We start from the raw sequence: 15,565 nt of genomic DNA on the forward strand, positions 1-15,565 counted from the left end.
AATACCAACATCTAGGATGGGAATGTTGCTGCTGCTTCCACATATAATCATAGGAAAGATTAGCGATTTAAAACCGCTCTTTTAGAATATGATGATTGATGATGAAAAATGTCTATCCACTACCACAATGTATTTGCTTTGGTCAGCTGTAGGAAGTTAAACTCACCACAGTCCTCCCTCCTGTCTGCTGCAAGGTCTCGTCCTGTACCAGCCTAACAAACCATTATGTTGCCAGATCAAGCAAGACGTTGAATGCTAAATGACTGGCCACACTAGAACCAGATGAACTGGTTAACTGGAGGTGATTCACATCGAAGAAATGTGGCACTGAAAAGGCCTGGCGCTGGTTTTCCAAAGTGATCGCAGCACTGGGAAATGCCCTTACTATAAAAGACTACCTGGCTATCGATAAAACGAGATAAAATGGTTGGTCAGTGGACTCCAATAACTTATAGTGTACTCCATTTCAGTGAAAACATGAGCTATAAGCAATGAGCTGAACTTGACCCATACAATAACTGCAGTTGGGACGTAGGAGGGCCAGCAGTCTGCTTATTTCTCCAAACGCAGGCAGGAAGTGGAAAAAGGCTCCATTGAGACATGAAGAGGCATTTATCACTCAGCAGGATTACAACAAGTATGAGACAAGCTATTCCTTAATTTAACTCTGATACCACCCCCACAAATGTATAATGAAAGATGATTACAGCTACTGCAGCAGTAAAGGGGAAATCCACCCTCAAGAAAAAACTCAGAAAAGAAAACGATGCTGTTTTAGTCAAGGTTTGACAATGTGAAGCAGCATCTCACAACGCTTTAGTGTTTTTTGAGGGCGCAAATAACAATGAAAAACAGACGGGTTGTATAAACCGATTCTGTGTATCGAGGGCGACTTTATTAAGTTTAGTGAAAAGCATTTACACTAAATAAACAGGACACATGGATTTGAAAACAGTAATGTTACAATTTCTGTCAAAGAAGCATCAATTTAATCTCATGATGACATGACAGAATAGATTCCTGGGTTTATGGTTTCTGGGCTTAGGAGAGACTTCTTCTCGTTGACAAATATTCATCAAACATTCCAAGATCAAACAAATAGCATATGTGAATTGTGCTTTGGAGGGGATTTTCACTTAAGATCCAGCCAAGTTTGCAACGAATGATCATTGGTCGGGTAAATTAACAATGACATCCAATGTGGGGTTGTCCTCCTGGAAACTCAGGCTTTAAACAGTCAACGACGAACAGATTCAAATTCACATTGTAAAATCATCCTTTCAAGCATTTAGAAAACTGTTGGACAACCTCGGACACCCTTTATTTTGGGATGCGTCTAACACAATAATGTCTGAAACTCCTACAGTATGACGAGTATTTAAACAGGAACCATTCACTCTCTATCTTAAGTGTCTGCAAACACCAGAACGGAACGACATCTCCCTCTATCATCACCCTCACCACACTTCCACTCATATTTGCCCCTTTGATCAATAATGAAATGTACACAGCTGAGTGGTGAATATCAAAAGCTACTTCATCTCCTTGATAGAGAATAATCTAATATTGTATCCACCAAGAACTCTGCTTAGAACAACAAAGTCTCATCAGATTGCATGACACTGGATTTCATCAGATATTATGACCTCAATCTATTATTGACACAGTGTTTGCAGTTATGAATGATTTAGAGCTATAGGATTATATTTATCAGCTTAGTAGCACTTAACATCTTGAGTTGCATTCTGAATTAAACGCCAGGGGTATGTGGGGTTTAAACAGTGTGCAAGTAAGTGCTTGTGCCTAGCAAGTCCTTGGGAATGAACCCACTGAACTCCCAAAGGTGTGTGGAATAACTTAAAGAAATCACAATTGTATTACCAAGTCTACCATCTAGTGGCGAAAAGCCGTCGTCACTTCTGAAAGCTCCATGAAATGATACCGGTATGATTTAAACAAGTCAACATGACATACTGTAGACGTGAGCTTTATTTGTTAAAATAGTGAGAGATCTGAGCAGAGGAGGCCCAACTGTTCCTGGAAAGCCCAGGCGTCAAAATAAACCTCATTTTGACAACAGAGCAGAGATAAACACGCAGGGATACGGTACCAGAAGGTAGAAGAACATTTGATTTATTGTTATTATGCAAATGAAAGTCTTAGAGAGCAATGTTGGGTTTCTTGTAACATAAGTTACTGTAATTTCTTGCTTAGGTTGATAGTACTTAAATTAAAATTGTTCCTTTGTGTACTTGAACTTGCAATTCCTAAAACTATAGAATTTATATCCCAGAGAGCAACTTTACATCAACTCAGTGTTCTCAGTTTGGACTAGTTTCAGTAACAACGATCACAGAAGCGGTACAAACAGGATAGTATGTTGGTTTATCTCAAATTAATCCCTAAACTCAAAGAAGCCTAACAAATTAATGTTAAAATATAAAACGTACAAATCAAACCTACAATTAAAAAAACTATAACCTGACTGCGTAACTTGGGTCCAAACTTCAATCTTTGAAATCAGATAGCATTCATCAGTTTCATTTTGTAGCATAACATAACATTGGATTTCTTCCACTATTGTTTAAGATTGGGAAAATAAAACTGATGCTTACTAAAATAAATATCCCACCCATGGGTACTCTCCAAGATCCTCAAATCTGTACAATGACAACAAGTGCTAACTCACGACAGAACGCCTCAGTTACTTTTGGTACATGAACATAGAATTACAAATGACTAACATTACAGCAAACATCTGGCTTACTCAGCATCTGCATCAGCATCTGCAAACTGGCCGGCCTCATTGGGAACCTCCAAGCTCCACCATTTTACGGGCTGTCGGTGGAGCTCGGCCGGGCTGTACTTGGCTGTCACCGGCAGGTCCACTGGGTCCGTTTGCTTAATTGTCAAATTCCTTAAATCATAATGGATCACATCTTCTGGACCTGAAGGAGGCACAAAATACCAGTTAGACATTTGTACTTCACCTGACCTGGATCATAACAGCTTTAGACTTGAGATTAACCTCAGTGGAAATAGCTTGTTGTTAGATAAACCTTGAAAATAATTGGAAATTGGTTTTATTCATGTTCAGTTTCCTTCAATTGAAAACTATGGTAACGATACTACTGTAATTATCCTAATAAGAATGTATTCAGATATTTCGGGTGACATCAGCATATACTATGGCTACAGTGCTGTATGTGGATATTTAACCATTTCTTTACCGTAGGGCATGAAGCCAGAACACATGTTGTCCCAGCCAGTCAGTGTGACCTCTTTGATCTGACTTTCCCAGTCTTCCTCCTCTTGTGGTGGCAACGCTGGTGGATGGATGTTTCTATAAAAGTCAGCAGATTGATAGGTCTCATATTACCTTTGTATTCAACAATCAGGCAAATGTATTCTTTTGAAAAAAAAACAAAAAAACAAGGGAAATTGGCCATTGAATTATGGTAATATCATTATCATTCTTGCCATGAGTTTGATAAAAAAAGATTAGCGCCTTTTCCGTTGACAAGAAAAAGTGACCATGTGGCCAACATATGTACACAGTTTTTTACATATTTAAAAAAAAATGGTACCTACAATATATGTTGTACTATATGAAGGAGCGAGGTTCTATTGAGTTGCATTGTGTGTGAGAACTAAAAACCTTTCAAATGGAACAAATATTTACTAAATGTATTATTTGTCAATGTCAATGAAAGCTGTGTTAAGTTGTAGTTTTTACTTTTTGTCCACCAGAAATGTACTTATGACACCAAATTAATTTAAAAAAGATTAACGGTTTTATCCCAGTGATTCTTTCAAATATGTTACAAGGTAGTTGACCTACCTCTTCTTTTCTCTTCTTTTCCTCCATCTCCGTTTCTTTGCTCTTGATGACAGGTTGGGTTGTGGTGCCATTTGTTGAGAATTACAGAGAGGAGCAATAGAGTCTAGACTGGGGGTCCCATTCACTGACGGACCACCTGGAGGCCTTGCACTGCGGACCCTTACAGCTGCTGAAGCATCAGGGGCAGCTGAAATTGTGCTTTCATGTTTTCCCAGGGTCCCTTGGGGCATGCGTTTTGTGCGCTGGCCCTTGTCCCCATGGTCAATATAACCATTTACCATGCATTGCGGTTTGATATCGTCCCGTGTGCAGACTGGTGTACTCTTATTTTCTCTAGTGGAAGCAGCTGGGCAGCCATTGAGAGTGACAGCTCCATTTACCAAACCTGTGACGGGAACCTGATCTCCGACTTTACAGGGGTAGTGACGCGTCTCTCCTCTTCTTCTTTCATATTTTGTACCATTATGAGGCATCACGTCAACTGTGAATTAGTCGGAGGGTTTGGTGTTAGTGCAAAGAATGAAAGAAAACAACTACAAGAAATATAATGTTTTTTTAACGTCTATAGGAAAATGATGTTCTCCAGAAGATGAATCCTCCTGTTGGTAAAACAAGTGGAAAGATTTAAGTTGGGCTTTTAGGAAGGACATTTTTTAAAATTGTTTTCTGCATGGACATTAATAACATGAATAATTGATGTCTTTCAGCTGGCAAGTTCTCCCAGGGCATTGATAGGCATAAAACACATAAGTCACTTGGTTCACTCGGTTTGTTAATTTACAAAAAGTAGGGAGGAATTAATCAAACACTTTAAATAATTTGGATTCTGAGTTGATGTTGATTAGCAAGAAACCATGCTTGGTTTCTTCTCCTGGCAGGAAAAAAACATCTCAGAAAATACATTTAAATGATTAAAAATAATAACTGCGAATTGTTAAATTACCTTTAATACTTTTTTCACTTGTGGATATTGTTTATGATGCCTAAAAGAAAAAAACATGCATATATATATATAAAATGTATGATTAGCGTTTGAATAATCACAATTAGCAAGATTATATCAAAGACACATACATTAAAGACAATAAACCTAAATAACACATCCAAAAAGAGCCAGGGGGATAAAAAAAAAAGAAACAAACCCATTAAAGAGTTATTAAGGAGCTTAAAAAAAATAAGAAATATCACAATTAATCTTTTTTTGGTCCACACTAGTTTCCCTATATGCTAGCAGCACCTGTATAATCACAGGATTCACAGTGTCAGGCTACTTTCCTGCCATGTGTTGCGTGGGGAAACTATTGAGGAAGCCAATAAACTCTGTCTTTTTTTAGAAGGAGACTGTTCTCCACGCTGACTCACATACAGACTCACATGTTGTTAAAAAAGTGATATGCCGGGCACCGCGTTAGCCCTGCGCTAGCTAAACTCAGCGCCGGCTAAACTAGCCTTGTGATTAACCGGTACTGTGGTATCGACTGTTGACGGTACATGAGCTCATTATTTGGGAAAGCAACAACAGTTAACAAAATACAGGAAAAAATCCCCCCAAAACTTTCAATCGAAAATAAATCCCTTTAATTTACTTTGAATCCTAAATGAAGTTCCATTTTACCTGTACTTTAGCCTGAGGCACATCTCCCCGGGTAGCACGCGCTGTGGGAACAACAAGATGGAGCAAACGCCTGGCCAATAGGAGGCGTCAGAAAACAATGTCATATTTGTGGGTATATTTCTAGAGTTACTTTTTTTTTTTTTTAAATCCAGTTGAATAGGTTTGGGGTTTACCAACAGTTTTCTATGAGTATCAAACATTAAGCCCCCTGGCCTATAGGCTTAACATGTTAGTATGTTAATCTGGTTGTTTGTTTCTTGGACTTTGTGAGCAGAGTACGACAGCAATAGTAATGTGTTTGCTTAAACAGTGACCCCTTGCGTCAAAAGAGCCACTTCTCAAAAAAATTATGCAAACTAACCCACTTCTTTGCAGACAAAAGGCTCTCGGAGTCGTTGTTAAGACTCATATTTGCGCCAAATAATAGCTTTATATTTCTTATTAATTAATCATCTGTTTTACTGTATTCTATTATCTGCGAGGGAGTAGACCTATACAACCTTCAAACGTTTTGGAACCAGATATTTTTTTCATAAACCAAACCAAGGAATAAACAGCTTCGCACAGTAATAATAATAGGCTACATTAACTGTAAACTTATCATAATTGGCTGGTATAATAAATACAAATGGCCCTGTTAATTTCCACATGGAACAAATTCATTTTCAGTAAGAATATTTGAATTGACAGTTTAAATAAATACTGAAAAATGCTCTGTTAATATAATTTTTTCTCGTGTTTTAATTATTAATATGACAATACGATACCCTTTTGAATATATAGAAACAGAGTGTAAGAAGGTAACACTTGTAGGCTATTTAATAGTGTAATAAGTTGAAAATACACCCATGGTGTACCCATGGTGTATTTTCAGGGTTTATATTCTGTTCTGTTGGTCACATATCTTTGACTAAATACTGGGTCAATTTATCCCTTCCCTAACACAGCTCCAGTCTTAAGGGCTGAGTGATTTTTCCAATATTAAAAATAAAGTCTATCGAGTTATTCCACCTGATTCAACCCGGTTTCATTAACATTGAGTGTAAATTCTGAAATCAGTCAGGCAACTTGAAAGAATTGGATATTTAGGCTCAAATGTTTTTATTTACAGAACAGAATACCACATCATGGAAACGTAGACATCAGCAGTGTACACTGTGGGCAAATAATAAGTGTTTTATTATTTGAGAAATTACATAAATGGAAATAAACTAATTCAACATAAGACATTTAATGAGACAGCATCACTGCCAAAGCAATTGTTATTGCTGTTTATAGTTACATTGCATCATTGGATAGCGCTAATGATGACAGCTTAATGTATCGTTTATTAATTTTCTTAAATCTAGAATGGCACGAGCACCTATAGAATGAAGAGATTTGTGAAGCAAAACAAGACACAAATCTGCAGGTATAGGTAAATAAGTTAATATTGCTCATAATGTTCACCATTTAGTTTGAGTTAGGAAGACAGCTTTCAACCATAAAAAGCCAGTTCAAAGCAGGTTGAAAAGCAAAGGACTTACCGTAACAAAACAGATTGAGAAATGAAACAAAACATCCCCAACTGCATTGAAAAAGTCATTACACTGACTGTTGACAAAATGTTCCCAAAATGCTAACCTTCGTACCATACAAAGCATTGTGCTATAACGCTTTTCTAAAAGGACACCTAAGGAATCACAAGTTTTTTTTTGATAAAACTGTATAAAATAGTTTTTATAGTATCAATCTGAAAAAGAGTGGTGAGTGGCACATGAATACAAATCACTATATAATTACAACATTTACAAGTCAAAAAAATATGTCAGACGTAGACATAGAATGCACCTTCAGAAAACTATGTAAATCTATAGCACATCGTCTTGAAAAATGTCCTCAAAGGCACAGACAGAAGAAAAGGTGAACCATGCATAAAGAAACAAACACGTTTTTTCTTGTGCAAGGAAGCAAAACTTAGGTTTTGGAATAATTACATGATACAGCAGATTCAAATTGTCTCCCCTCCCCCAACAATGCCCTCTTCATTACAGTACCTAATACTGTACATGTGTGTTTCAACACATCTTGACCAATTACAGTGATTTCAAGTCAAAAAGCCTTTTTTAGCCTCACGGAAAGTGAAATATCCAGTTGTACATTCATATTTACAGTATTAGAGAGTTTCAGAGGGCACAAAAAACTATTTGCAACATGTAGGCTTTAATGAGATTGCTAATCCAGTTTTTGTGCCAAAAAGTGAGTCTCCTGTGCATGCTCACGTACAATATCTAGGGTGATTTCACTGAGCAAAGAGAGAGGATTCAGTGAACCATGTTACAATGGCTTCCAGTCACTTCAACATAAATCCACCCTGTACATTCATAGCTCACAATTCTGTTCAACATCATTGGGGTATATTGCTAGCAACAATGAACCTATTCGCCAATGTGTTGCTAGCAAATAGCAGCCTCAGAAGTTCCAGTTTAAAGACACTCCTTGGTTGCAGCTTCTGCTCCTTAAAGTGACACTCGACTACTCATCTGAACAAACTAAGGGCCACTATTGGACTGATTGACTCTGCAAGTGCTGTTGCAAGGTTACTGGAAGACATGTTCTCAAAAATAAACAAATTCACCTGCAATGTACCATCACCAACTTTACTAAAACCCTCCTTTGCTTGCATACGTGGTCCATCATCTGTCGCGCACAATTTCTGTTTACCCTTGTAGCTAAAGGCGCTCTTATTCGTTCCTTTCTCTTTACACTTTTCTCAATCCTCTCTTTAAAAACGTGCCTATCCATGATTCATCGTCAACAAACACCTACATGTCAGAGGAGAAAAGATGGGCAGTTTACAGATCAGGCAATACTCTGGTCGGCCTTCATGCCTCTGAGACTCAGGTTTAGTCTGCTTCAATGTTCCAAAGACATCATACCAAACTTTCTATCTGCGGATAATACAGCCAACATTACACCAGGATACGATACAACCCATATCAGGTTTTTTACATTGTTCCAGTTTTTATGTCAAGGTAACACAGTATGTCGAGTGTATTTCTTTCAGCGACTCTGTTAATCCTCAAAGCATGTTGAGCGCAGGATATTCCTGTTTTGTTGTATGAGATAAACATTGTGACAGTATCTACAGTTCACAGCATAGACAGTGAATAAAAAAGAGCAGGACAGATCGATTAGAAGAGTCACAGTAGTATGACCTGCGGTCAGTTCAGCACTTAATCCCACTGTCGAATGTCCTTCCCTGCCATAAGCAGCAGGGGGCGATGTGTGTCTATTTATGTTCCAGTTTCTACGACTGGCTCTGGTTGTCTCTGTTGTCCTGTACAGATTCCTGCCTCAGGTTAAAGTTTCTGATCAAACAACTGGAATGATCTTCATTCGCCCGAGACCGATTCTCACTCCAGTTGAGTCACTGCTAGTCGCCCTTGATCTCCAGGATGGAGGGGTTGTGGTCCAGGATGGACAGAATTATTTTGTCCATGTACTGTCGCAGTCGAATGTTGATTTCTTCCTGCTCTTTCAGGGCTTCCATTAACTGTGGAAAGAGACGTACGTCATACACCTTTTCATTTCAGTTTGCCAAAAAGGTCAACCCTAATCGGACCTATTTATAGGCCTGATGACTCAAGAGCTTTTGTTTGGAACTATTGTGAGAGCTAGAATATGCTTTACTCACTTATATGGTACATATACAATTATGTTTATATTGCTACACAAGTTGTTATTAATACTGCTATTTGTTATAAATGCTGCATGTTGCTTAAATAATTCCTTCAAAGGTGAATCCATTATCAATACAGTTGCTAATCCACTGCCTAGTTAACTATTCATTGATCAATCCACAATTTATTGTAGCTCTAAAGCTGCTTTAATTACAGACTTCATTTGGCTCAGTGTCTTACAGTCTATGTGAGAATGGACCACCATATTATGCACATAAATGCAAATCTAACATAATGTAATATCTATATGTCTGTCATGCTGTGATATGACCTACAAATACACTCCAACTAATGTATGGACGGCACCTGTAACATATTTCAGATTAATTAAATGAATAAACTTGGTAGTTTGCACAAGAGTAATGTTCATAATAAAATATGCATAGCTGGTCTGTATCTTGTTGTGATGTTACCTGGTCTCTGGAGGCGTTTTCTATCTCAGCAGCTAGAGACTGGGCCTTGGTCTGTGTGGCGAACAGGGTCTTAGCTTCATACAGGCTGAGGCTGAGGATCTGACCGTTGAGCTCGTCGTTCTGCTCCCTCAGCTTCTGATTCTCCTAAAAACACAGTCGGGGAGGGAAGAAGAGGAGAAAGAGATATATAAGGAATTAGATAACAATCTCGACAACACAAGTGCATCGGTGGTCATAATACTTTTGAGGGATTGTCTCTACTCAAGCTTCACACCCATACAGTGCACTTATCTCATACAGCAGCAAACACAGCAATCTATTATGGCAACACCTACGGGACATAACATGGGTTACACGTGTTACAGAACAAACTGCTCCCCTGCTTCGTCTGACGTGTTATGAAAGCTCCATGATTAAGTTGCCTGTGAATACTGACAAGAGGTCAGTTTGCTTTTCCCCTCTCTCTATCCTCCACCATTAGTGAGGGGAATTGCAGAAACTGACCCCAATTCAGTTTGGGCAAGCTCAGTAGTGCTATTAGTGGTTAATCAGGAGGTCACAGGCGCAGTTTTACCATGAGACCAGGACGGAGCCGAGCCCCAGACAACAGCAGGTGCTGGAATTCAGGGAGAAGAAAGTCCTGGGACACAAATGGCTGGACACACACATACAGACATTTAAAGAAGTGCACAGGCAAGCATAATATAGTGAGCTTCTCCCCGTGGACGTCACTGGGCTGTGACTCTCAAATTGGATAATTTATCCAACCACAGGCAATCTAATTGAATTGTTCTTAATCAAATACTTCAGGAAGAAGCTCAGGATACAAGTTGATATGTTGAGAGAGAAAAAAGAAGAATCTGCTGATAGAAGCTGGAAATAAAACCATTATCATCATTCCCCTTCATGCTTGCCTGCACCTAGTGTGACCAGTGTGGACTGAGGCCACAGGGGGACATGTATTTTACCATCTTAGTCCCTGATAAGATATAAACAGTGCAAATCAGCACTTCTAACTCACTCCCAGAACTGCTTCAAGGCTTGGAGGGTTTAGTAACTTTCAGATGGCCCTACGGAGCACCATTGCTAATGCATATCAATACATTTCATAAAAAATGAGTCAGACACAGGCTTCTCTACAACTTCAAATAATATTATAACTTCTTCTGTCACTAGCCTCATCGGTGAGATCTGAAAAACACTCGTCTTCTCCCTGGTCTCTAAACTAATGTTCACTTTGCATCAGGTCTGTACACTTCGCAGGACTGGAAACAGTTACATGACATTTAAGTCTGGCAGGCAGATAATAGAGGCAAATGTCACTGTGCCTGGGAATACAGAAATGTAAGAGCAGAAGAAAATGATACAGATCACATGCAGTGGATATCAAACTGTTCTGAGGATGGGGTAAGCTCCATGACCAAACGATCAGTATGTCAAGGGTTGCGCTGCTGTTAAAGGGGCTTTTAAGGGAATACATGGAGCCAATGTTATTAACTGGTATGATAATATATTCTGCCTACACCCACTCTGTTTCAAAGTGGTCCATTAAGCGTATGCAGGTAAAAAACAAAAGTGTGGCTTTGCTGTGGCTTTGGCAGTGCTGGAGATCTTCCTGTTGTGCAGGGTTAATACTAAGCTGTCTTTGGCTCTTTTTCTTGCTGTTCTTGATATTCTGACCCTGATTCTCCAGTAGCCAATCCGAATCACTGTGCAGGTATATTGGACAAAATGACAAGGCTCTAATTGAGTCATTGTGTGTGAATATGTTTTCTCTGAGATATTGCAGGGACAAGATAAACTTGTGTTGATCGTGTTTAAATTCCATACTCCTGACTTTGAGTCATTTGTAGCATAGTGTCAAGTTATAATAATAGTATTAAGAAAGAGAAATAAAATGAACATTTAGCCCGTTTCAAAGTGAGACACACACAAAGACAAGAAAACAAGTATTTGGTTGAAATATTTAAATAAAAAACAACTGTGTGGTTTCACAGTAGTATGTTGAACATTCAACCTGTGACGGTTTCATTATGTAGCCTGCTTTTTAAATTAGCATCTCCGCGCATGTATTTAAAAAAAATAAAGAATACTCTTTAGTGCATCAAACCGCAGCTGTACACCAGGCGCCATTTTGCTTCCCATCTTTAAAATCAATGTGAAAGTGCTTCATAATAATCTCTGCACACTCAGCGGATACAGTCCTCCCTGAGCTCACAATGCAAAACAAAGACGTTGGACAGTCTTCCATCAGTACCTGCTTCAGCCTCTTGACCTCGTGCTCCAGCTCCATCTCCCTGGTCCGGCTGTTGAAGTCTGCCAGCCCGGAGGAGGAGCTGCGGCTGCGGCCGGGCCTCTCTGCCTCCAGCTTGAAGAGCTGCAGGTTCTCCAGCTCCCGACGCAGGTCCTCTATGAGCTGCAGAGAGGACGGATGGAACATGTTATGTAATGCCAGTGCAGTGTTTTGAAGGTGTAGGTGTAAGAGGCAGCATCATTGCATTGGGACATAGAAGAGTGAAAGCAGAACAAACAATCCACTGTGTCTGATTGGATCAAATAGTCCTTCCCACCTCCTGCATGGCTTCCTTTTCTTTCTGGAACTGCTGTCTGTTCTGTCTCAGTTTGTCCATCATTTTCCTGTAGAGGTCCATCTCGTCCTTCAGGCGCAGACTGGTGTCCTCCAGCTTGTCCGTCATCCTCTGCTTCTCCTGACGAAGGACAGATATGCACACACTTACCGTATGAAGTTTATTTTGTGTAAATGAGGTGTTATTCCAAATAAGACGAATATACTCACTTCTCAGACAGACATTCCTATTTGCAGTATGCAGTCATTCAAAATTTGAAATCACATAAAGAGAATTGCATACATCCACAATGATAGACCTTTGTATATACTATTAAGAAACAAAGGGTCAAAGGGTTTTAGTGTGCATTCATTTAAAAAAAGAATCCACAAACATTTATTTGAATATAGAGTTATTTTTCACATTTTTATGACATATTTGGTCACACATTCTTATTCTGTGAGCAACAGTTGACAACTACAGTATCTGCTTCTGTATCAATAACACAGTCTCAATTAGAGGTATGGCTCAGCAGCATCCAGTGGCACACCTAATCTTATTCATTAAAATGGCAGTTTCTTATTCTTTTTTCACCATTTACTAACTTATTGACAGTACCATGAAATCTTTGGGTGCAATATGTTGTTTAAACGTTTTCAGACTCATGTTGATGCCACTTGAACACTCTGTTAATATTCAGTACACCTTGGAATGTAAAATCGAAAACAGAACAGAACAAAGGAAATAAGAGTAAATATGGCTCACCTCATCCAGTTTTTCAGAATGCGATTTAAGCCGCGACATGTTAAGGGTCATCTCACTGTTCTCCTCCTCCACCTGCTTGACTCTGAGAAAACACAATGTCCTGCACATCAGTTTCCTGTTTATATAAGCTGAGTGTGTCTCTCCGTAGCTCCGGAGGCATCAAACTCAACCCAGGAGGAATCTGTGAGTTCTCTTCAGCTTACAGTTTTACATTCACAAGTCAACGTCCACATCCAGGGATTTAAGAGCCCCTGGATAATGGAAAGTTCTTGACATCTAAAAACCCCAATCTAAATCTTACTTCTGCATCAGATTATAAACGTCCTACTTTGAATACATTTGAATATAAATAAAATACACATACGTTTGTGTAGTTTGGGTTTGTGACTATCTGTGTTTCTGTGCTTCTCACCGGTTGGTCAGCAGCTCTATCTGTGTGTCCTTGTCTCTCTCCATCTTGCTGTAGGACTCTCGGTGTCGTCTCAGCTCCTCCCGCAGATTTTGTTCTCCTCGTGTCTCCTGATCTTTCAGCTGCTCCTCCAGCTCATTAACCCTGAGATGATGAGCACGACATTCAAACTACTAAATAGCTTATTTTAAACAGTCAATACTAAAATACTTCTACATTGTTGAATTATGCAGACATGATTAGATGTTTGGGGATAAAAAGTAATTCTACAATAAGCAGTAACAGAGAATGATTTTTGTGATATGGTGCTGATCATTTATTTGTTCAAAAATGAACCAGGTGTGTTTGTGAAGGACAGTTTTCTCTACCTGTGTACTAGCTGTGTGTTGTCCTGCTTCAGCTTAGACTTGATATCACCGTTCATCAGAATCTCATTCTCAAGCTCTGCCACCTTCTTTTCCAGAAAGCTGACCTAAAAGAAACCGAGGGCATTCACTTTCAAATTAGAAAACATCCCGTAAACAAAGAAGAAATATCATATTGGAACTAAACAATAACGCTATCCAGATTTCTTAAAGGTTATTGTACAACTCCCAAGGTTTAAGCTTAAAGATAATAACTTTATTCCTTTAATTTTACAGACAAAATCCTGACAGGGCTCATCTTTGTGCATTCTCTACTCGAGCTGTGCATCTACCAGGAACAACTCGTCACATAAAAAACGCTTAAGGTGAGATATATTAAAATATTTGAGTTTGGTTAGGTTTCAATAGTCACACAGAAACAGGAAGAGTTCTTCTAACTTCCTACAAACATTTGTGGGTAATTAAGAGATTTTTTACTAGAAAGACCAAGGATCAATATATACTATGGATAAACAAAAGCGCACACACACACTTCGCACCTTCTCATTGATGTCGATGTCACAGGAGTCGATGCTGTCTCTGAAAAGGTCTTCAGTGCTGCCGTTACTGCTGCTCAAGTTGCTGTTGTGAAGCAGCTGCCTGCCAAACACACAGAGACACAAACATTAAGAATCTGCCCGTTATAGACCCAGGTGAGGACCAGCTGTGTGTGTGTGTGTGTGTGTGTGTGTGTGTGTGTGTGTGTGCGTGTGTGTGATGTAATGAGCTCAGCTCTGCAGTGATTCTTCTGCAAGGTTGCATAGATGGTATAGGACTATGAGGGCAGAGCCAAGCAGGCACACACACACACACACACACACACACACACACACACACACACACACACACACACACACACACACACACACACACACACACACACACACACACACACACACACACACACACACACACACACACACACACACACACACACACACACACACACACGCACACATTACTTGTGAATAGCAAGCTTCTAATACATTACGGAGATTAGAAATATGGAGAGGAGACATGAATGATTGTTTACTCCAAAATATGGGGACCATTTTGTGGACTGACCAACCAACTGAGTGAGCTATAGAGCTGCTGCTCGTAGCTAAAAAGAGGAAACAGATAGTAGAGGGATCAGAATAACAGATAAAGGGAGCGATAAAGTAGAAGAAGTAATCAGACCAGAGAGAGAGGACAGTAGAAGCAAGAGAGGGAGGGAGCAGAACCTCATATTGGAAACATAGATCAGGTCTGACAGGCCACTTTCACTCTGTCGCTGTAACTCAGTTACTGTGGGGGGAAACAGGACAAAACCCTGGATACAAAACACTTCACTCAGTACAGACTAGCAGGCCATGGAGAGGGATACTGTACATCGCTAAAGTATTCTTTTTTCAAACTGCAAAAACTAAATATTTTTACAGCACATATGATTTCAGATCAGCGTTTTCTCTAAATAACCAGTAACTAATTAACTGGCTGTAAGAGGACAATGGTCTAGCAGCCGAGTGATAACTAATCTTTCTGTGTATGTGTCAACAAATAGAGCAAACATGTGCAGCAAAGGCTATATAATGCATAAACACACAGAGTACAAGTGAGTGACCTTCCCAACACACACACACACACACACACACACACACACACACACACACACACACACACACACACACACACACACACACACACACACACACACACACACACACACACACACACACACACACACACACACACACACACACACACACACACACACACACACACACACACACACACACACACACACACACACACACACACACACACACACACACACACACACAGGGGAT

The 15,565-nt window shown here is 39.5% G+C and overlaps 2 protein-coding genes across 6 annotated transcripts in view; both read right to left on the minus strand.

Annotated features, from left to right (window-relative positions):
* Positions 1-2,110: 2,110 nt before the first annotated feature.
* LOC307036708 (uncharacterized protein) lies at positions 2,111-5,537 on the minus strand. 3 transcript variants are annotated; one of them, XM_079677252.1, is made up of 5 exons: positions 5,457-5,537; positions 4,785-4,824; positions 3,842-4,440; positions 3,231-3,343; positions 2,111-2,948 (listed from the first exon to the last, which is right to left on the minus strand). In XM_079677252.1, exons 3-5 carry the CDS (start codon positions 4,312-4,314, stop codon positions 2,764-2,766), a joined length of 771 nt encoding a protein of 256 aa, XP_079533378.1. In that variant the 5' UTR covers positions 4,315-4,440; positions 4,785-4,824; positions 5,457-5,537; the 3' UTR covers positions 2,111-2,763. The 3 variants fall into 3 exon arrangements, with proteins under 3 accessions (XP_079533378.1, XP_079533379.1, XP_079533380.1); XM_079677253.1 differs by having other exon boundaries at positions 3,842-4,322; positions 5,457-5,535; XM_079677254.1 differs by lacking the exon at positions 4,785-4,824 and having other exon boundaries at positions 3,842-4,322; positions 5,457-5,536.
* A 1,003-nt stretch (positions 5,538-6,540) lies between these two features.
* Positions 6,541-15,565, minus strand: part of rab11fip4b (RAB11 family interacting protein 4 (class II) b) — a 62,048-nt gene continuing 53,023 nt past the window's right edge. For 2 of the 3 annotated variants that reach the window (XM_079679375.1, XM_079679374.1), the window contains 9 exons: positions 14,237-14,336; positions 13,701-13,804; positions 13,336-13,476; positions 12,924-13,005; positions 12,162-12,299; positions 11,849-12,007; positions 10,166-10,246; positions 9,592-9,735; positions 6,541-8,991 (listed from right to left, as the gene is read on the minus strand). In XM_079679375.1, the coding sequence (XP_079535501.1) occupies positions 8,872-8,991; positions 9,592-9,735; positions 10,166-10,246; positions 11,849-12,007; positions 12,162-12,299; positions 12,924-13,005; positions 13,336-13,476; positions 13,701-13,804; positions 14,237-14,336 (1,069 nt within the window). In that variant the 3' untranslated portion in view covers positions 6,541-8,871. The remainder of the gene's footprint in view (positions 8,992-9,591; positions 9,736-10,165; positions 10,247-11,848; positions 12,008-12,161; positions 12,300-12,923; positions 13,006-13,335; positions 13,477-13,700; positions 13,805-14,236; positions 14,337-15,565) is intronic. The other variant, XM_079679376.1, reaches the window with a different exon arrangement.

Source organism: Notothenia rossii (genome assembly GCF_949606895.1).
Source record: "Notothenia rossii genome assembly, chromosome: 1".
Lineage (NCBI taxonomy): Eukaryota > Metazoa > Chordata > Actinopteri > Perciformes > Nototheniidae > Notothenia > Notothenia rossii.

Coding starts and splice junctions, on each gene's coding strand:
- LOC307036708 (XM_079677252.1), bottom strand. CDS start 4,314: ATGCCTCATAATGGTACAAAATATGAAAGAAGAAGAGGAGAGACGCGT. Junction 3,344..3,841: donor AAAAGAAGAGAAAAGAAGAG/GTAGGTCAACTA, acceptor TGACTTTTATAG/AAACATCCATCCACCAGCGT. Junction 2,949..3,230: donor TTCTGGCTTCATGCCCTACG/GTAAAGAAATGG, acceptor TGCCTCCTTCAG/GTCCAGAAGATGTGATCCAT.